The sequence below is a fragment of the Epinephelus moara genome, chromosome 20 (assembly GCF_006386435.1).
Source record: "Epinephelus moara isolate mb chromosome 20, YSFRI_EMoa_1.0, whole genome shotgun sequence".
Classification (NCBI taxonomy): Eukaryota; Metazoa; Chordata; class Actinopteri; order Perciformes; family Serranidae; genus Epinephelus; species Epinephelus moara.
The window spans coordinates 10067906-10090405 of NC_065525.1; the positions used below are offsets into that span (position 1 = coordinate 10067906).

Below are 22500 nucleotides of genomic sequence, written 5' to 3' on the forward strand. Positions count from 1 at the left end.
TTATGTTGATCTGTTCTGTACGACATCTATTGCACGTCTGTCCATCCTGGAAGAGGGATCCCTCCTCGGTTGCTCTTCCTGAGGTTTCTACCGTTTTTTTCGCTGTTAAAGGGGTTTTTTTTGGGGAGTTTTTCCTTATCCGCTGCGAGGGTCCAAAAGACAGAGGGATGTCGTATGCTGTAAAGCCCTGTGAGGCAAATTGTGATTTGTGATATTGGGCTTTATAAATAAAATTGATTGATTGATTGATTGATTGATCACACGCAGAGGTGAGTGACAAGGCGCCTGCCTTTGACGACCTGGGAGTGAGAATGGGCAGGGTGAGTCTAAGTTTGATATTTACTCTGTTTTTGGTCTCTATCAACTGTAACAACTACCAATATTTGGCTCCTCAGCTGCTAAATGCTCCAGCTGGTTGCTAACTGGGTCACTCTTCTGCTTGGTGCCTGCCAGGTGTAGAGTAGGTTTTCAGAGCTATTTCTCGAGAAACAGCCACCTGCTGTGGCCGAAAACAATGCAATGAGAGCGCTGAGGGTGAAACAAAACAGTAAAGGCCACACAGCTTAACAGCGAACTGAAACTCTCTATAAAGCCAATAGAAGCTGCAGATTCTGGTGATAAACTCTGAAGGTTCATCACTGTGAGTGACCCCTTTCACATATTCACATTTCCTTTTATACATTGTTATGAAAATATTAATCATAGCCACTTAGTAACGTGGTATTATCTGCAAAACATAGTTTAAATACCAAAAGTACAAAAATGCATTAGATGCAGTGGTGTCAGGGTAGTTGATGAGGTCGGTGTACTACAAAGTAGATGGGTAGGTTATCGAAGAGGAAGTGGGTACACTCTTCAATATAACCAATGTTTTTTGGCTGATAGGTGGATAAACTGTAAACCACCAGAAAGAGATGTTGGTTTGCCCCATATACCTGTGTATACCCTCCATTACACCACTGATTAGATGCTTAATTTTACTACTTTACTGTTGGTACAACGCATCTTATGCCATAAACTGAAATTTGTTTTGTGTGTAAAATATGAATCTGCAAAGGAGCTAATAACTATCTAGCTGTGTACACAAGGTGTACTTTACTGTCCCAGTATACAATAATGGGAGGGGAATCAATTTATTGACTGAAGTATGTCTGACTCCGCTACCATAGGTGGCCCCCTTTTAGCTTGTTAGTATCAGACCTTTTTCTGGTTCACCTATTAAGTCATAGACCAAACAACTGAGTAGTGTCTAACTGTCCCACCACTTTTTTGAACAGGTTGCCATTCTGTGTTTTCCTGCCATCCATGTACTTTAAAGTATTTAACTTTTTCAGGTGACACAGCATGAACTGTGTCCACGTCTGTCCAAAAATGCACTACAGACAGTGGATTGTAGATTTTGCCATATTTTTACTGGCTTCTTCTTCTGTTACACTTTTATTGCTATTAAACTTCTGAGTCAAAGCCTGGGGTGAAAACTGTGGAGCACGTGCAGAGCGCCTAGGCCATTTTGGGTCTGATTGACTATATGCATGAAGTAGTAATTTGACTCTCAATCACATTATCTGGGTGGGTTAGTCTAACTTTGAGAAATTCAATTTGGTACGATTCCAGCCGGACTAACATGTTTACATGTATTTTAAAAGTCCAGTTTTAGCCTGATTAACACAATGAATTGATTTTCTCTAATGTCATGTAAATGTACTGACTGTAGTGAAGTATATATTGAAAGTAGCATTAAAGAAAAGCATCACATTTTTCCTGATCTGCCTTAAACAATACTCATATGCCTATATGTACATTGAAAAAGCTAAGTTCAAATACCCAAAGTATGCTGTGATAATAATATGAAGAAGGCAATGAACTTGATTTGCATAACACATTCCTCAAATGTCAGCAGGCCTATAAAACGGTTGACAGTGTCGCTGAGTTTTTGACTGATTTAACAAGAGTTCACTGTCCTGAGGCAAACTGTTCTGGAGAGCTGTTCCCTTCAGAACAGACAAACGTCTCACTACTTGTATTTCCCCACAAGGCCTGACAGAGTTTATTCACTTAGTTATTTCTTTAAAGTAGATGAATAAAAACTAAACACTCGCTCATCAGTCAATATGTATATGTTTATAACATACATGTGCATGTTCTCCAAATATTCTCAAACATTTCTGGAGGATTTTAGGATTCTTGTAAGATTGATCTGATCAGTGAAACACAACCTATCCACCTCCCTTCTTGTCCCTCTCCCTCCTTTTTCACTTCTCACATAAGGATCCCATAAAGTTTCTAGCTCTGACGCATGCGCACTGGCAGCCCCGAGTAGCGTGTGTAGTAGTATTATTATTGTGAATGGGGGGGTGGAGGAGGAGGAGGGGGTGGAGGTGGGGGGCGGTATTTTGGGTGTACAGTCACAAGAGCGACTCGACGGAGCCAGGAAGTAGACTGTTGCTGCTTTCAAGTACTTGTCGGGATTGCAGTAATTTTGAAAACTTGGCAGCTGTGCTGGAACGAGCCGCCAAAGTGTTACAAAGAACGAGAAACTAGATTAAAGAGGTTTGTTGCAACAAATGCTGGGAACTGTGACACACCTGTGCTGTTGTATTACATGATGATACATGTTTTTAATTATTGTTTGTACATTTTTTTTCCAGTGTCTATTTATATAAGATTAACGCAGGTTTGAAGAATACAACAAGTATCATTATGGGGTTTTTTTTTATGCTGCACAGCTACAACTTTTGACTGGTAGGTAGATTAAAAAATGTAAATTAGGCTACACGCCAGGCAAATATTTCCTCATCTGGTATCAGAGCAGAACACAGCTCTGTGCCATAACTTAAGCCGTCGCATTATAGGCTTTACTTACATGTGTTTCATGCATTATTTGTGTCCCAAATGTCCTGAATGCGCGAACCATCGGCAGGCCCACTGGGGAGGAGCACTTGAAAGTTGCAGGTAGAGCAGAGACACAGACAGAGAGCGCTCGTTTGTTGCCACTTGCTTGAGACCAGACGCTCGTCAAGAGAGAGAGAGAGGGAGGGAGGGAGAGAGGGAGAGACACACGGTCAAATTGAGCTTTATCTATCGCGGTGGGTCACCCAATAAGAGCCATTTGGAGCCAGAGGCGACCCGTAGCGCGCAGGAGCCGCAGTCAAGAGGCAGATCATCAGCAGTCTGAATCACAGAGGCCAGCAGTCAGAGAGCACATTGCTCCACACACACATACACACACACACACACACATAGAGAAAAACACACAGACACGGAAGAGAAGTGAGAGAAAGAGAGGCAGAGTGAGGGACGGACGGTGAGACGAGCAGTTGAAGTTTGACGGTGCGGGGTAATAAAAGGCGGAGGAGAGGCTCACACAGTCAAAGTCCAGAGGCCGGAAAGTGTTGGAGAAGATGCCGCGGGTAGTCCCGGACCAGAGGAGCAAGTTTGAGAATGAGGAGTTTTTCCGCAAGTTGAGCAGGGAGTGTGAGGTGAGTCTGCTGCGTGTCTACACACACACATACACACACTGGGTCCATTCTGTTAAACGGCGGAAATAAAGACAGAGAAGAAGAGGCTCGTTAGGGGAGAAAGGCATGCTGGCGGGACGAATTATTTTAAGCCTCATGCTTAAATTAATTTAATTACTTAAGTGTTACACAACCTACAGCTGGATACAATCCAAAACAGCAAAAGAATGATAGTCTACAATAGTGCAATAAGTTGTTTCACTTCTACCTCTGACCTTCTGAAATTGAAATTTTAGACTTTTAATTCTTGAATTATGTTTAACTCTTTACTTTTTTGTTTATTTAATACTAAAAACAATTGAAAAGAATTGTATAAAAAAAGTATTACTCTTTCCCTGTTTTTTAGTATATTTGATTGATAGCGGAGACAAAGACTGATGCCTTTTGCCTTAAATCAAAATTCCTGTGGCTTATCTTCAAATTACAGCTTCGCCTGCTGCTGGCAATGAGCATTGCCATTCACTGTCAAAAAGCCCCATATGGAGTGTTTCCTAGTCCAAATCAAACACATGCAGCATATACTCAAAGTATATTACTACACATGTGAGTATATGTATGTGGTGTTTAAGGTTTGTGTTTCCTTTTCATTGCAGATTAAATACACTGGGTTCAGGGACCGACCCCATGAGGAGAGACAAGCTCGCTTCCAGAACGCCTGCAGGGACGGACGGTCAGAAATAGTGAGTGTACAAAACTAAATATATTCTTTTATTCTTTGGCATCTCCTCGAAAAAACAAGATCTATCTATCTATCTATCTATGAAAGAAACTTACAAACCCTCAGTAGTGAGCATTAATCTCAAGACAGCCTCCATTTAAACAGACAAATGAACTCTCATTATGAGAACACTTTGTGCAGCAGCAGTGTAGATACACCACACACACATTGCATGTATGTGCCGATGTTTTGATGCGTCCCTGCATGAGGAAGTAGACGTGTTATCAGACATGCAGACCCACCAGGCTTAACTTCACTTACCGGCTCATGACTTCTTGCCTCTAAATTCTGCAGCTGCATCATCGTCTCAGCTTTGTTTTGGTAGACGCACACATTAACGCAGGTTATCACTCAGGTGCATTATGGTTACAACACACCAAGGGCTGTAATTTAGGGCCTAAAATTGCTCACCTTAAGTAAATATTACCTGTCATGTCTAATTTTGGTATAAAAGGTAAACATGTAGTGAATGACGTACAGCAAGTGAACAGAAAGATCAAAACATCTGTGTGATGTCCAATAATGGAATGCAGTCCTGTTGAATATGACTGTGCTTAAAATGTTCAGAGCTAAAACTGTTGATCAGTTAGCAACAATTTGGATAATTGATTCATGCATTTTTCTCTGTAAAAAACAATTTCGTTCTGTCAGCTTTGTCATTGTGAGGATTTGCTGCTTTTCTTTGTCTAATGCGACAGAAACTGAATATCTTTGGGGTTTTCATGTAACAAAGCAAACATCCTGAAGATGTCACAGCAGGTTTTTGGCAGAGGTGTGGACTCAAGACACATCAAAAAAGACTTGAAACTTGACTTGGACTTACACACCAATGACTCGTGACTTCACTTGGACTTGAGCATATTGATTTGAAAAATACTTGGTACCTTCCCCCAGTCCAGTTAAAAAGTGTGCCTTGAATCAATTCATTTCCCGAATTAACCTATGCTAATGTCAATCTTTTTATTTCTTTTAGACATAAAACATAAAGAGAAGGATACAGAAAATGCCTGACAAATTTGGGAAGATAAAGGCAATTTTCAAATATGAGATATGATAAATACACAGCAGCTCAGAAACATACAAGATTCATTCTAGTGTGGTACTGGTTATATGCTTTGAAAGTGCAATATCAGCACTACTTTTAATTCAGTTGCACATGTTTTAATAAACTTGTTTTAACAAATAAATACTAAATTTTAAAAAGCATTTGTGCTGTTTTGTGAATTTGATACAGTATTACCATGTTGTTATGATGGTATGAAATTTGGAGAGTGCGTTATGACTTGTTTAGGACTGGAAAACTCAAAGTTTTGGACTTGAGACTTGAATGCAAAGACCTGAGACTTGTGACTTTCACAACAATGACTTGATCCCACCTTTAGTTTTAGGAAATTGTGACATACATTTTTATTTATTTTCTTCTATTAGATCAAACAGTGACTCCAGAAAATAATCTGCAGATGAATCAGTCATTAAAATAATTATCAGCCTTATTATTGTTTGAGTTCTTGTGCTGGTTCAGGTCTGTGGTCTGTCATTAGCTTTGGTGTTGTCTTGAAGTGGATTATACATCTGCAGTGTTTCTCCTCATTTTAACCTATGGAGGAGCAGCTGGTGGATAGTTGTTGCAGTAAGAGATAGTTTGTGTCACAGTGTCTCCCGCCATCTACAAACTGCACTTCTCTCTAGCCACGTCTTCAAATGCATCTGATCAGATGTCCAATTGTTTCGTCGCAAAACCAAGTAGAACTCTTTTGTCTAATGAAATGTCCATAGTGTCACAACACCACAGTGTAAAATATTGTCTGTTATACGTAAGAATCCTGCATTCAAAATGTACTTAAAAGATAAAAGTAGAGTGTGCACTGTGCAGGGAATATGGTCTCTGTCGTTATTCTGTTTTTATATATCATTACTACTGGATTATTAATACTCATACACATGTTAACAGCATTTTAATATTATAGCTGGTTTATGCTTATTATAGGTTGTTAATAGGTTCTTAATCTGCGCAGTAGCACAGCCAGGAGATAAACGTCCTCTACGAACACGTTCTCATGTCTTCCCTACTCTGCTGTGGTGAGCTAAGTTTCCTCCACAAGTGCCACTGAACCCATGTGACCTTTTTTTGTTTTCTTTCAAAAATGACTGTGTGTAGTGTTTGTGATGAGCAGTTTATAACTTCAAAGCAAGTCACATTCATCTTCTCATTATGTAATTACTGTGTGCTTACAGTGTGAAGTCTGTTTAAAACTTCCTATTTAATCGTGCCCTCAGCAAAAGGTGAAGTGAGGTGGAAATCCTTTAGGCTGCTCACACACACAAACACACACGCACGGGGCAACTTCTGCTGTCTTAGTCACCCTGGAGGTATTTTTCACAAACATGCTGCCATCATCGCAGGAGAGAGAGGGGGCAGGGGGTGCATCTAGTTTTACCGTCTTTTAGTGGGACATGATGCGTCCGTCTGTCTGTCTGTCCTCACTGTATTTATAAGCCTCTTCTGCGAGAATTGATGGCCACGGTTTTAATGGTTTGATGGCAGCTGTGACATCATGTCGCTGATTTATCTATCGGCCAGACGCCGCTAAAGACCTCCTGCTATTTTCATGGTCAGTGTGAACGAATAGCCGACACAATGAGACTCGAATGTGCTGTGAAGGACCGCTTTTTATAGATGAGACAGAGCAGAAAACAAACAAACTGTCAACGGTGGGCGATTTATTAGGATGATACTGGATTTATGTAATGTTTAAAGTCCCCACCCAGTCAAAATAGTGTTTTGTTTATTGTTACTTTACTGTGTGGTCTTCACTGTGCAGAATGATGTCTGTGCAGCGTTTGGCATTAGAAGGCTGTTTCAACATTAATATGCCGGAGGGGAAAGATTCTTTGTGCCCAACTTAAATCTGAGTTTAAGACGTGCACGTTGTGACATCACAACTAGTTTTGCAGCAATCGTGGCTCAAAATGAGACAAATGTAATGTGGAAACTTGAAACTTCCACTGAACATACACAGAGAATTTTTCTCTTAAATGTAATGTAATTTCTTTTTCTTTTTTTTGTGGAAAAAGATGCAAAATATAATTCCAGGCATTCCTTTTTGGCATTTTTAGAAAACATGTCTGTAAGGGATCTTTAAAATTCCTCATCTACTTAAACAGTGTTGTAAAAATTTTGCTCAGTCAAAAATGTAACCTCCACATAAGGAAAGTTTTTTGTTTCACTTACTGGTAATTTAAAAAAAGTGGTATTTATTTTACATTTCAGTTTACAACAAATTATTGTTTACAGGAAAAAAACATGGTTAAATAAATAAAAGACATTATAAAGTGGGCAAAAATAAAAGACAAACACTTAATACTCATGTACAGTATTAAGTTAATGTATTCCAACTGTTTGATATTTTACTTTTTTATGTATTTCCACTTTGCTTGTATTCTGTATTGGGTGTAGTTAATTTAATAACAAAAATAAAATATGCCTTTTATGTATTTGCACGTTATAACAGATAATGATAGAATATATTTGATCAATAAGAAAAACAACATGTAACACATCTTAAGATGCAATAAATACAAACCTTTTATGTTATTTGTTGTTATTTATTAAAATTACAGGCTTATTTTACTCATTATTTTTACCATATACATGTCATGTAAAAGTGTGAGTTCCATCACACACACACACACACACACACACATACACACACACACAAGGAATCACAGGGCGACACTAAACTGTTCAGGATTGATCTGATAAATGGGACAATAATTCAAAGTAAATTATCTTCAGCTCAGCTCATTAGAGATGAGTCGCTTTCTCAACTACTATTGATTTTCATGCTGCCCTCTCCTTTCCCGTCTCTCTGTCTCTCTCTTTCTGCTGTTTACTTTCTTTTATTTCATTTGCCCTGCTCTTCTTTGTCTTTATTCATTTCCTCTCTCTTTCTCTCTGTCTGACTTTCTTTACATTCATCACGCTACCTTTACCACCGTCGTCCTGTTTCCCTTAATTTCTCTTCCCCTTTCTCATTTCCTCCATTTCTTTCTGCCTCCCCCTCTTTTTCTCTTTCATCCTTTGTCTCTCAGTTTCCCTCCATCTCTCTCCTCTCTTTGCCTCTCCTTCCCTCTTTTTTTCCTCCCGCAGTAGTAGGCAGCAAATGAGTATCAGATGGTTGTAATCCAACACTTCAAATACAGCAGAAATGATGACTCGGGTGTTCTTTGAGCTCTTGTTTCTGAGTGTGCGTGTGTGTATGTGTGTGTATGACTTTTTTCTCTGTGTGTGTCCATGTACGCACTTAGTCATTTTCAGCTTTCTCCTCCCTTTATTTCCCTCTCTTCCACTCTCTGTTGTTCTCTCCTTCTTCTCTTTCATTCACTTTTTCTCCCTTGCTCTCTGATGAGGGACACATTTGACAGGGTGCATAATTCATATGCTTCCAGCTCAGTCGCAGCCCTAATGCCATTAGTATTGATCTGTCTCAGCAAACATAACACACACACACACGCACACAAAGACAACAGATAGACACACACAGATGCGCATAAAAAACAGACATTTTCTAACTTGATTTTCTGCCTCGCCTGCTGTAATTCATCGCTTTCTGACTGCAAAAGAGAAATGCATTCTATTGATTTTCATTTTATTTCTGTTATGCGTGTGTGCATAAGTGTGAGTGTGTGTGTGTTTATCTTGATAGGAATGCCTCCCGTTAGAGCAAGATACCATTTTACAGAAATGAAAAAATGAGGAAAGCTCCAGTATGATGTGATTATGTGTGTGTGTGGGGAGCAGTGGTTCACTTTGTGCTTTTGTTCTGAAAGGAGAGCAAAGAGAGACTGAGGGCAGACGAGTTTAAATAAAGGAGAAAAAGAACAATTGTGATGCAGTCTGTCAAACTTAAACTCTTCCAGACTTTAACCCAAATAAGACATTTAAACTTGATCGAACATTCTGCTGTTCAAACTTCTGCAAGAACCCTCTGGAAACATTCCTATGAAATCACGATAACTGCCTGTACTTCAAATTTGAATTTCAAAACTTAATCTTGCACTGAAATGTGTTAGAATCTACAGTACTGGAACTTCTGTTTTTGATAGTAAAGGGGCACTCCCAATGTTTACTTTTATCAATTTGGGGGCGTTGTGGAAAAAAACAGAATAATAAAAGAACCACTGCAGCTATTTTTATAATACTCGTATTTTAAGAAAAAAAAGGCAAAATGAACATATTCAAGCCTCATATTTTAGAAATATGGGGATTCATGGCTTTTCTTTGTTTTATGTTATTATAAACTGAAAGGTTTTACGTTTTGAAGAATGCTTGAATTTCAATAATGCAACTCGAAAACATCCTTGTTTCGATCGTCCTTGCTCGCTAAGTACCCGTTTCCAAACTCTGCGCCTCCAGTTTTGTCTCCAGTCTCCACTTTCTGTCAGAAATGTGAAGTCCCCAATAAATATGTACTCCCTTGGCCCAAGTTAAAGAATAAATGGGTGATGTCTCTTTAGGGATTTTCTCAAACTTGTCAAAGCTCCTCCAGAACCACAAAGAACATAAAACAGCTGTTTCTGCATGCTCTTTAATATTCCTCATGATAGTAAACTGAGTTGACATGTAAAAACAGTGGAAAGTTGTTTTACTATTCATAAAATGTAATGTGAGATGAACATTCGTTGTGCTGATCCAAATAAATCACACCTTACTCCGCAGCTTTATGCAGCACTTTTAGCCTCTTTTAGCTCAATGTTTCCGTTCTCCAACTGTACATAGACTGTACTCTCACAGCTCTCCTCAACAACTGTATTACTGTACCATATGAGACTGAGCAGCTCAGACAAGCAACTGCACACTACCTGACAGAATGAAACAACAGGACCAGAAATAAACAAGAACATATTTTTCTTAGGAGTTGGTGGAGCCCAAACCAGAGCTAAAATTCTGCCGAAATTTGTGTAATGCTGACTGACATCATGCTCTCTTTCTCTCTCTGTTTCTCCAGGCTTTTGTAGCTACAGGCACCAACCTATCTCTCCAGTTCTTTCCAGCCAATCAGCACGGAGATCAGAGGCAAGTTCCTACAAGGGAGTATGTCGACTTCGAGAGAGAGACAGGAAAGGTAGGACAAGTGCAAGATATCTACCCTCTCCCTCAATCACACATACACACACTGGCCTGTCACAACAGTTAACATTACTGACTTTTCATACATTTATCTGGACATGACCTTGATCATTTTGCTGACCTTGATATTCCCTGCGATGTTTACATGTGTTTGTTTACATAAAAATGTCACCAACATTTAAGCCAACATGATGCCGGAATAAACAGCAGGGTTTTTGCTGTCAATTATAAGACTTGTGCAAGGCGATTCTCCCTTTTTTTCTCTCCACTCCCGCCTACCTGTGCAAGTGCAAAGAGAAATAAAGAACACTTCAAAGACGACACAGCGTAGCTTACCGGTAGCCTGCAGCTGCACTTTTGGAGTGGAAGAGGCACAGTCCTAATAGTCGTTAGCTTGCTTACCCCCGGCAACAAGCCAAAAAGTCAGTTGTTTGTAGTTTTAGCCTCCACAGCTTCATCCTCCACTCTGTAAATCCATCAGCAAATGGCCCGACTACCCGGCCGTCCATCCCCAGGAGCCAACTGCAGCACATGGAGGTAACTGCAGTGCTCCCGGACCATTGCTAGGCGTGTATATTAGTCACAAGAGGTATTACTTAGTTTTGATTCTGTTGGCCAAATCTTTTATTAAGCCTCAAGCTGAATAATTTTGGACTCTCCCTATAGAGATAGTATAATTTTATAAATACTTTATAGTATATATAAACAGGTGTTAATTTTTTCAATTACTTTTCCATATTCAAATGTCTTCAAGGTCGGTGACATAAAATGGTCTTAATTACAATAATATTGTTATTCAAAATTATTTCTGGAATAATATATGTCGTCAAACAAATGTAGATACCTTGACAGGCCTACACACACAAGCATGTGCGCACACATACACACACACACACACACACACACACACACACACACACACACACACACACACATACTTCTCTCTCTCGCTTTCCACCTATTGCAAAGGTTATACGGTCTTACAAATGGTGAGACTCTCTGTTATCTGATTAAATGTATCCAAAATGCATCTTAAACAACTCTGGACACAATCTCTGATTTTGGATTTGCTTTAATCATGTGCCCTTGACTCATCCGACATTGTTGACACACATTACAATGTGAAACTTAAACAGAAAAAAAATGGAGAAACACATACATCTACGTCTGCTCAGTCCGACTTTCTCTTCCTCTTTTATTTCATGAAATGAAAATGACAGTCCAGACACCCACACAAAGCCCAAAAAATTCATGTGAATTTATGAATGCCTGTGCTGAGTCTCATCCTCCTGAATATGTTGGATAGTTAGGTTGTGTACATTTACATCTAACATGTACAAGCCAGCAGCCCTTGACAGATTACAGATTGATTTGTGTGTCAGGTTGTGCACGGGTCAGCAAAGACAAATTCAAGGGCTAAGTCTGTAATCAGCTCACTGTTGTTCAAAGTTTAGCCTTTAAACCAGTGAGTGCTGGGTATTTACTGGTCTGCAGTGCTCTTCAAACGATGCCCGCTGTATTGAACCATCCCCCAAACGTACTCACACAGGTTTAATCACTGCTGAGCTTCTTATCACACAACAAGCTGATGCTCGCGTTTGATCAAGATCAAAGTTAAACAACTTAAAGAGCTTAGAAGATGTTAGTCTGCTGCTGTTGTCAAGGTGATATCCACTGTACAGTGCAGCGGTGCTGCTGCTGTTGTGTTTATGTGTATGTTAATTGTCTCCCCTGGCGCTAAGCCTGGACTTTGTGTCTGTGTGCGAGTGTGTATGTGTGTCAGAGAGCCCTCCACGGACACTGGCCAGCTGAAATGAATGCTGGCTGGCGGCTCATTAAAAATGCATTCTGGGGAATCAATGGACCTCCATGCCCCAAGGCTGACGGACTAATCTCACACTGTTAATTATTTAACACAAGTGCCCTGATGGTTGGGAACAGTGTGTGTGTGTGCTTGTGTTGATGGGCGTTTTGCAGAAGAGTTTTAGATGTGGTGTGTGTGGCAGACAAAGAGGGAAAGAGACTGTATGCATGTGTATGGCAACGACGTAGAGTGTGTGGTCGGGCGCATGTGTGTGTGTAAGACGACACCCTCTTCTTTGTCATCTCAACGGTGCTCACAGATCTATGAAGTTTTAATGAGGTTAGGAGTTGTCAATGTAAAGCAGTTTCACAGTGGTTCTGTAGAACTGGAGCCGAGAGCTCTCTCTCTCTCTCTCTCTCTCTCTCTCTCTCTCTCTCTCTCTCTCTCTCTCTCTCTCTCTCTCACTCTCACACACACACACACACACACACACACACACACACACACACACACACACACACACACACACACACACATCTGAGGATACTGATAAACGTGCTGACAGTCTGCTCTTTTCATCCATATTCAAAACATGTCATGATATACCAGCATAGCAACTCACATAAGTTACTCCAGATCTGAAACACTCTTTTCATGCAGCTCCAACAAAAGACACAAGTATAAGGTTTCACTTTTTACTTTTATGTAATATTCATTTATATTCCACTCGTATAAAAAAGGACAGGCGAGTGCAGAATGTGGTTTTCTGAGTGCAACACTGTGAAAAGACGTATTGTTTAGAAGAAAGTGGACAACTTTTACTCAGTCGTTCCAATGCGGAGCCTTTAATTGTGTACTGAGTGTACATTTTCTGCTGTGTTCCCATACCAGGATTCCAGCTTTCATTTCATACACATGCACACACATACACAGACACACATGCACACACACCCCGCCCTCCGATCCTGCTGGACCTCCCAGTAGAACAACTGTCAGGCCAAGGCAGAGATCTTGTGTACGTTGCAACTTCTTCTCTTAATTACTGTCACAGCTAAACTACACGCACACACACACACACACACACACGCTGGTGATTTTCTCCTGCAGTAGGTTTTTATTGCTTCCAAAATCTTCTTTAGAGCCTGAAACAGTTTAGTAAATGTTATTTACTTCATGGAAGACATATTACTTCATAAAACACACAAAGAAAGAGATTAATATCTAATAGCTATATACTACAACGTTAAACATAAATGTGAATAACAGAGTGATCAAGTTTGCTAACCTCAGTCAGTAGGTGCACAGTAGGCCTGTAATGATAATTACGTTATTAACTAATATATGGACATGACCTTGATCATTTTGCTGACCTTGATATTGCCATTTGTGTTTACATGTGTGCTTGTTTACATAATTATGTCACCAACATTTTAGCCAACATGATGCCATAATAAGAAGCACGGTGTTCCTTTTCTTTTTTTTTTCTCTCCACCCTCACCTACTTGCACAGATTCAAAGACAAATAAAACAATACTTCAAAGACGACACAGTGTAGCTTACCAGTAGCCTGCAGCTGCACTTTCAAAGTGGAAGAGGCACAGTCCTGTCAGTCATTAGCTTGCCAACCCCTGGCAATGAGTCAAAAAGTTTGGTCATTTGAAGTTTTACCCTCCAAAAGGTTCATCCTCCAATCCATAAATGCGCCAACAAACTGCCCAGCTCCCAGGTCGTCCATCCCCGGGAGCCGACTGCAGCGCTCCGGCCGAATTATGGAAGTAACTGTGGAGTTCCCAGAGCTTTGCTAAGCTTGTCTGTTAGTCGCAAGAGGCCCCGCTTGGTTTTGTTTTTGTTGGCCAAATTTTGTATTAAAATTCTTATATGTCCAATGGCCCGCCAGCGGGCCCTCCTTAGGTGATTTTTAAAGATTATGATAAGTAAAACAACAGCTGAATTTGTTGTTGTTTAAGTGGTCTACTCACACGTGATATTGTTCAAAAGCTACACTCCTTGCAGTGCCATTAATGCTGACCATTTCAAGATACAGTCACCACAGCAAGGTCAGTATAAATGCTGATCAAGCAAAAAACAAACAGTTATAACTCACCTATGAAGTGTTATCATAATCCATACATCCATATTATTCTGACTGAAACACAGCTCCCATTTCATTTTCCACACAATGACAATAGTCCAGATGATCTAAATCCAGCAAAATATTGAGTCCACACACATTATTATGTCCATAGATATCTGTCGACTGCCATTACATCATTTCAAACGTTCATAATTATTTACACATTATTCATAATTTCTCTGTCCTGCATGTAAACAAAATGACTGGCATATCTCAGCATGGAGGCGCACTACTGGCATTTCAACTGACAACTCACTTGAGCCAATAGGAGCTTCCAGTGCTGTTGCTATGGCCTTGATAGCCAACCAGGGCCTGAGCAGAGGGAACACATTACCTGTAGTTAAGAGGTATTTAAAGAGCCAGCAATTGACCGACCTTACCCGAGGATTATTGGTCTTGTAGTCTTTGACACTTCGATGCTCCATGGCAGATTTTAACCCCTTACTGTCACCACAGACTGTTTTAAATGTGCACAAATGATAAACAAATTTCACTCATATTCATACATTCAGTACATTAGTTTACCCTCTTTATTCGAAAGTGCTTAAAAAATACCCGAGAAAAATATGTATAAATAGTTTATTTTCTGTGATATTGTTATCTACTTTGAATTCTAACTATATAAGCCTTCATGATTTGGCCTCATTGTGTTTTCCACCTAATACTAGGAAACAGAACAATTCTTTTCAAATAAGATCATGCATGTACATGTGCTAAACACACAGCTTTCAGTTTACTTTGGGTATACTTTGGATAGGCATTTTAGGTGACTTTAGGTAAATTTTATTGGATGCGTAAGTTTCAAACCGTCATTTTGGGTTTCTCCTCTAAAGGTACTACAATTTTATACTTTGTTACTCTTTATATACCAGTATTTATGACTTTTTAAAAAATATGTGAATTTGTTTTCACGTTTCAATTCCAATGTATGAATGTTCTTAAGGACACCCTTTGAAAGGGTGTAGTTTCATTGTTATGCATTATTATGCTATTATCATTATATCAGTGCCATAAAATGGTCTCAAAATGACAATAATATTGTTTTAACAATTTCTTGTAAAAAATAAATTGTCCAGCAAAAGTAATTGTTATGACAGGTATCGTGTAAAGGTTATAGTAATAACTGAAGAGTAAAAAAGATTGAGACAGTAGCTCATGAAGTATGATTCAGACTGGAGTACGAGCTTACTGTTTTTGCCCCTCTTGCTTTATTTTTATTACTTTCCCCTACATATTTTCTTTCGTTCAGCTTCCCTTCTTTTTTCCTGTGTTTGTTATTCTTGTGGCATTTTATATGAACATCCACACTACTGTCTCCTCCCTCCCCTTTACCTCTTTCTCTTCCTTGTGTTTTTTTTTTGCTTCCCACCATACATCCCCCACTCCCTCTTTTTATCCTCCCCTCCTTCACTCACTCCTGTCCTCCCTCCATCCGCTCTCCCCCTCCATTCCTTGCCTCTCTCCCGCCTTCATTTCCAAACACAGATGGTGCCAAACCAAAAGGATAGCACAGCCAGGTTAAACTTGGCGACTGAATATTGTGTGTGTGTGTGTGTGTGTGTGTGTGTGCGTGCGTGCGTGCGTGCGTGCGTGCGTGCGTGCGTGCGTGCGTGTGTGTGGTGTGGTGTGGTGTGGTGTGAGTGTTTGAAAGACAGAGAGAAAGAGTAGAAGGCGCTCAGTGTCGTTGCAGGCTAATGGGAGCCAGCTGTGGACGAGGTTAATTTTAGCGTTAGCTGCTAACTTGCTAGCAAGCATTAACCCAGTCCTGGCCATGAACTGTAGCATCAGCAGCTGGCTTACTGGCAGCCATTACAACAACAAACAGCTTATTTTAGAGTGTTTACGTTCAGTTGCTGATGATTCTCAAGGATAGAAGACGGTTCAAATTCCTTTTAGAAATTGGATTGTTCATCTTTTAGGATTATTGATGAACTTCATCGTTTTTTTCCCCCTGAAATTTCTGCTGTAGCCCTACATACTGTACCATACTGTGATGCCCTAATTTTTTTGGCATTACTTTTATTGTCACTGAGATACATTTTCCTTTAAAAAATACTTCTCTAACTTAACCTAAACTCTCTGCACCTCCCATGGTTCTTCACATGCATGCCCCCCTTGTTGGTAAAAGGTTTTGAATTTGTTTGTTCGTTGAATCTATGACCACCGACCAATTTGAATGTTTCCATATTGCCTCCCCTTCATTCATTCATCCATTTCTTGTCATCCAGCGTGTTTTGTTTGTGGTTTCCTTTGTGTGGAGAAACTGCCATGCTTCTTGTGTCTTTAGGTAAAGCACATACTGGTCTTTCCTTCCTTCCTGTCCCACACTCCATCCATCCAGCTTGCCTAACCACCTCCTGTGTGTGTGTGTGTGTGTGTGTGTGTGTGTGTGTGTGTGTGTGTGATTGTATGAAAATGTAATGCATGCAGTTAATCTGGATGCTGTGTCACACCCTAAAAATGTAGGTAGCAGTTTCTGGTTAACTGGCTGTTTGAAACCTCAAGTTTTTAGCCAACTATGAACCAAATATATTTGGAGTGTGCTTAATGTGGAGTGCCGCTGATGAAACATGTTACATTTATTAACTTGACAGCAGCTCAGCAGGAGTTATTGCTCATTTTCATTACTCTCCCATTACATTTTCACTAAAGTGTCTGGGTGACGAGGCCTCAGCTGAGCAGTTATTCTGCCCCCAAACTGTTTTTCGGTCATGAACACTTGGAGCATGGTGGGATTTGGTTCGGAAACTGGAAACTGGCTCCAGTAGCAACCGTTTGCTGGTGGAAAAGTCATATCTGAGGATGTGACTTTAGACGGGGTTGAAACCACAGGAATTAATCAGCAAGTTTCACTGTTGAAGGTTGTTTCTCTATATGTGTGTGTGTCTGTGTGTGCACACTACCCCTGCATGCTGATGAGACGGTGGCGCCAGACTGACTGCTTAGCCTTACACACACATATCTATACACACAGTATAACACACAAACATATAAACAGTAAACAAAACCTTAAACAGAGAGAAAAGAGTGAAAAGAGACAGACAGAGATTAGTGGTTGTGGGGGGGGGGGGGGGGACTAAATGAGAAGCAGGCGACTCTGTCAGTTACATGATGGTGGAGGGTGGACTGTCAGGGAGGAGCTCAAACACACATGGGTAGGGATTCATTCATTCTCAAACCATTTTATATATATTCACACAATGTCTTTTTTTTTTTTTTCTATATGCCTCGGCACTGGTGTTATGTTTTCGGGTTGTCTGTCCATCCGTCCGTCTGTACATAAATACATTCCATTCTCGTTAACGTGATATTTTAAAAAACATCTCGAGGGAATTTCTTCAAATTTGGCAGAAACATCCACTGAGGCTTGATGAGAAAGTAAAGTAAAAGATTTTGGTGGTCAACGGTCAAGGTCACTGTGACCTTGCATCTGTCTCATTCTCGTGAATGTAATATCTCAAGAATGCCTTGAGGGAATTTCCTGAGATTTGGCACAAATGTCCCTAAAGGGACTTACCGATGAACTGACTAGAATTTGGTGGTCAAAGGTCAATATCACTGTGATGTCACAATACATGTTTTTGGCCATAACTGAAGAGGTCATGTGCTAGTTATGATGAAATTTCACACATATGTCTGACAGGATAAAATGATGAAGCGATGACATTTTCTATCCAAAGGGTCACAGGTCAACTTCATTGTGACATCATAATGATTCCACTTTTCTCGCCATTATTTAACATGATAACTCAGGAACAGAAGGGTAGACATTTGGTCAGATACCTACTAGGTGACACTAATCGTGGGCACCCACGTTGAATTTGTGCTGATTGTGTAGATCTCCTGTGCTGCTGGGTTGAAGGTGTGTGTGAAGCATCCATGTAAATAATAAACGGACGTTTCAACCAAGTACTGTATGGTTTTCACACTTTTCTAGCTTGTTAAAAAAGGACATGCAGTAAAAATAATAAAAAAAAAAAAATCTCTCAAACTTTAGGGGTGCTGGGATTCAATTTAGGGGTGCTTCAGCACCCCCAAAAATGGGCTAGAAACGCCTATGCTTGGCACTGAATGATGATACAATATAGCCACACAAAAATATCGCAATACTATGCTGTATCGAGTTTTTTCCTGCACCCGTACTTTCTAGTTTATCAACCACTCAAATGCTTTATCGTTACATTGACAGTGGTGGCCGAGGCAACCATACAAGGTGCCAGCTGCTACTCAGTTCACACATTCACACATGTGGGTTGATGGAGCTAGGGATTGAACAGCCAGTCTTTACATTTGTGCATGACTCACTCTACCTCAGCCACAGCCACCCATGTTCTATAATAATAATAATAATACTAGCCTCTTTTTCAGCAGCATTCATATTTGAAGCCTTGTGTACTGTTTGGTTTGTGGAGGTATTCAACCGCAAGGCAGTAATTCTATTTTTTTAGCACCTAGAAATCTGGCACAGAGATTCATGTTCCTCTCAGAATTAATTGCAGTAAATTTGATAATTCATCCAACTCCATTGTCAGGTCAAAACTTTTAGTTGTCCAATACTTTGCGAAAGGAACAACATTACGATCATCCTCAGCTGAACTGTTTAACAAATGTTAGCATGGTAACATGCTAATGTGATAAACATGGTGAACATTATACCTGCTAAACATCTGTAAGTTGCATTGTAATGATGAACATATTATTAGCATTTAGCTAAAAGAAGTTTTTAACCTCACCCTTCTGTTAGTGTAGCTGCAGAGACTTGTTCCTGTTATGAAAATACCACACATTGGCCCTTAAATGCACTCTCCAACATTTATTTCCTACTTCCTCTCTGGTCTTGAAACCTCCATCCCACATTAGATACCATTATTGTCCTAGTGGATAAAAGTTGTTTCAGATTAATAGGAGTCAATAGAACATTTAGCAAATATGGACACAGGTGTTGGTGAACTGTGTAAATATTTTATTGTACCTGTGCAGTGCTGCAACCCCACACCTAGAAAAAACCTACAACTTTAGCCGAACTGTGCAGGACGCCAAAGAACTGGACAGTCATTAGAAAATTAGAATTTTTATACATAAAAGCTAAAGCACATCTATCATATCCCAAAACAGGACACACAGAAGTTGAACAGTATCATTGTTTGTAGAAGGTCAACGCTTCCAAGGCAATCTATGCTAAACCCAGACTGTACAGTGTAATGGGTGCAAGATGTTCTGGTTTACAGACTATAGCAGATTATGATGTGGTGACTATTCAGATCCTCCCACAGCCGTACATCAGTCCAGTCTCTGGAAAGCACCACGTTCAGTCAGTTTTTAAAGATGCCAACATGACTACCTCTGTCAGATATTTCAGCTGTGTATTCAAGTCTGTGTATTTGTCCTTTACTGTTTGAGTTTCTCAGCTTTCAGGGTAAAGACAGAGAGAAATTTAGAGATTTCCTTATTCTTAGTAGTATACAGAATGCTGATATATTTCAACTTCGTCCTCCAGGCATGTTTCCCATTTATTCTGTCGATAGATCTGGTTACATGTACCATGCCTGCATCCCCCCAAATTAAAAAGTACTTGCTCTCTCTCTCCCTCTCTCTCTCTCTCTCTCTCTCTCTCTCTCTCTCTCTCTCTCTCTCTCTCTCTCTCTATCTCTCTCTCTTCCTCACACACACGCACATACACACCCAAAACCCTTTAAAATCATTTCTTATCTGACACTTCTGTTGCCCTCTAATTTAGTCATCAGCTTTAAGCCTCCATGAATTTTCCTCTGTCACATGCATATCAGCATTAAGTGTGTGTGTTGTTGTGTATGTGCACTCTGTGCACAGTGTGTGGTGTTATGTTACCCTCTGAACGGAAGCTGTGCCACCGGTGCGTGACTTGTCAGTGACATCATCAAAGCCAGACCACTAATTGGTTCCCTCTGCTACTGCTGCTCTGCATCCGAGAGTCTGTACGTTGTGTGTGTGTGTGTGTGTGTGTGTGTATGTGTATGTGCTGTTGTGTTTTACATCTTGTACATCCTGACTGATTGTTTAGTACACTTTAATGAAGCTTGTTTCATTTAAATCAGTATAAGTGAACTTTCTTCGGAGCCTCACAGACAGTCGGAGTCTCCCTGTTTAGAGACATTAATGCACCACAAAACCTCTTCCCTGTACACACACACACACACACACACACACACACACACACACACACACACACACACAGAGTACCATTGAGGTCTCCTCCCACAGGGTTTCATATTTCTTGCTCCAGGCCTTAGATCAATGACCACACCCACTCCCATAATGCATTGCAGCACAGGCACAGACAGGGTCCTCTGTTGATATGCTCTTTGTGTGTGTCCCAGTGTTTTATGTTGGCATCATGTCTTTGTGTTTGACCGAATCTCTGTCTGAGTGCATTTATGCCTACAAGGTGGAGGCAGAACACGTGAGTGTGTGTGTGTGTGTGTGTGTGTGTGTGTGTGTGTGTGTGTATGGTAATAAAACAAAACAAAAAACAAAACAAAACAAAAAAAACCAACAGAGGTTCGGGTAGAAAACTGTAGAGAGAGAGGTCAGTCTGGTGTGAAATCCAGCATGTGTGTGTCAGCTCCATTTCTCTATTCTTAGTCCTTCTCTTCCAGTAAGTGTTTGCTGAGCTGAAGTATGCAACCCTTCTCACCTGGATTACATGTTTGTGTGTGTGTGTGTGTGTGTGTGTGTGTGTGTGTGTGTGTTTCTGAACTTGTTTTTTTGTACTTACAGTGTCCGATGTCCTCTCAGGTATTTAAACATAAGTGGACAGCCTGCTCCTCTACTCCTTATCCCTTTTTACACAGAGATGCTACAATACGGCTGCGACAAAGACCCTTTATTACGGAGCCTTTTTATACAGAACCAAACAACGTCGGCATAATGCCACCCACTCCAGTGTGTGATTTTAGATAGCAGGTGTGACATGTAACAGCATCAGTGTGTAGTGTGACATGTCAGGCAGCGCCCCTAAACAATAATGGTAAATTGACCTGCAATTGTGTAGCACCTTTCTAGTATTTCGACCACTCAAAGTGCTATAAAACTACATGTCATGTTCACACACACACACACACACACACACACACACACACACACACACACACACACAGGTGCTACTTGCTACTGAACTTATACACATTCATACACTGATGGAACAGCCAACGGGAGAAATTTTGGGTTCAATATCTTGCCCAAGGATACATTGATATGCAGACTGGAGCAGCAGGGGATCAAACTGCTGAATTTAGGATTAGTGGACGACCGCCACCCAATGATAATGGAGAAATTACATGGCAATAACAATCATTTACAATCTCTGTTATACAGGGTTGGGCTTAAAAATATAATACATTACTCATTTCTCATTACTCTTTTTAAAAGTTATATAATTACGTATTACTCCTACCAACAGTAATTCTTTACACTACTCATTATATTACATTTCCATTACACCTCACAAAACTGGTAATTGCGTATCTCAAAATTCAGACTTCTTGTGTGCCTCTGTGTGAATGTTGAGATTGCTGGTAAGTGTAGGTAAGGATCCATAGTGTACAATTTTTCTTTTTTCTTTCTTTTTTTTTTCTTTTTATACTTATACGGGGTCTTCTGTTGCCTGTGACCCATAGCCTATTTTCCTAAGGATCTGTCTGAAAGATAAAGAGTGAATCCACCACATATCCTGCCACAAGCACATGTTTAGCCAGTGTAGTGCTACAGCCGTCCTCAGCAGCTAAGGAGGACAGTTTGAGGACGTGTTGTTTTTTTTGCAGTGGAAAGAGTTTTAGTACCACTACCTGCAGCAGTAGTGTCCTTGGCATCTTTTTTCCCGACAAATTCTAAGTAATGGGAATATTTCCAGCTGCTTAGGGTGAGTGTTTCCATCTTCCAAATTAGCTTGATGCTTTATGATGCCTGTGCAGAGCCACAATTACAAAAACACATCTACTAATGTGATTAATTGTTGTTCTTAATGTCATTATTGGGGTGATAACAAAAGTAAGGTTGTAATGAGTTATGTGGTTTCTGGGTAACTGTAAAATGATCACTGAAATTGTATTAGTAATTAGTTACACTACTTGTTACTGGAAGAAGTAATATTATTACTGTAACATATTACTGCCCAACACAACTGTTAACTAGTAGCTGAATTTGTCCTGTGCTCTGATG

The 22500-nt window shown here is 40.1% G+C and overlaps 2 protein-coding genes across 7 annotated transcripts in view; one reads left to right on the forward strand and one right to left on the reverse strand.

Moving 5' to 3' along the window:
- LOC126408262 (histone H4) overlaps positions 1–22500 on the reverse strand; it is a 583921-nt gene that overhangs the window by 495820 nt on the left and 65601 nt on the right. The window lies entirely within an intron of this gene.
- The window catches only part of cbfb (core-binding factor subunit beta), a 51593-nt gene continuing 32063 nt past the window's right edge, over positions 2971–22500 (forward strand). For 3 of the 6 annotated variants that reach the window (XM_050073699.1, XM_050073696.1, XM_050073697.1), the window contains exons 1-3: positions 2971–3479; positions 4112–4198; positions 10245–10361. In XM_050073699.1, coding sequence (XP_049929656.1) covers positions 3402–3479; positions 4112–4198; positions 10245–10361 — 282 coding nt within the window. In that variant the 5' untranslated portion in view covers positions 2971–3401. The remainder of the gene's footprint in view (positions 3480–4111; positions 4199–10244; positions 10362–22500) is intronic. The other 3 variants (XM_050073698.1, XM_050073700.1, XM_050073701.1) reach the window with 3 other exon arrangements.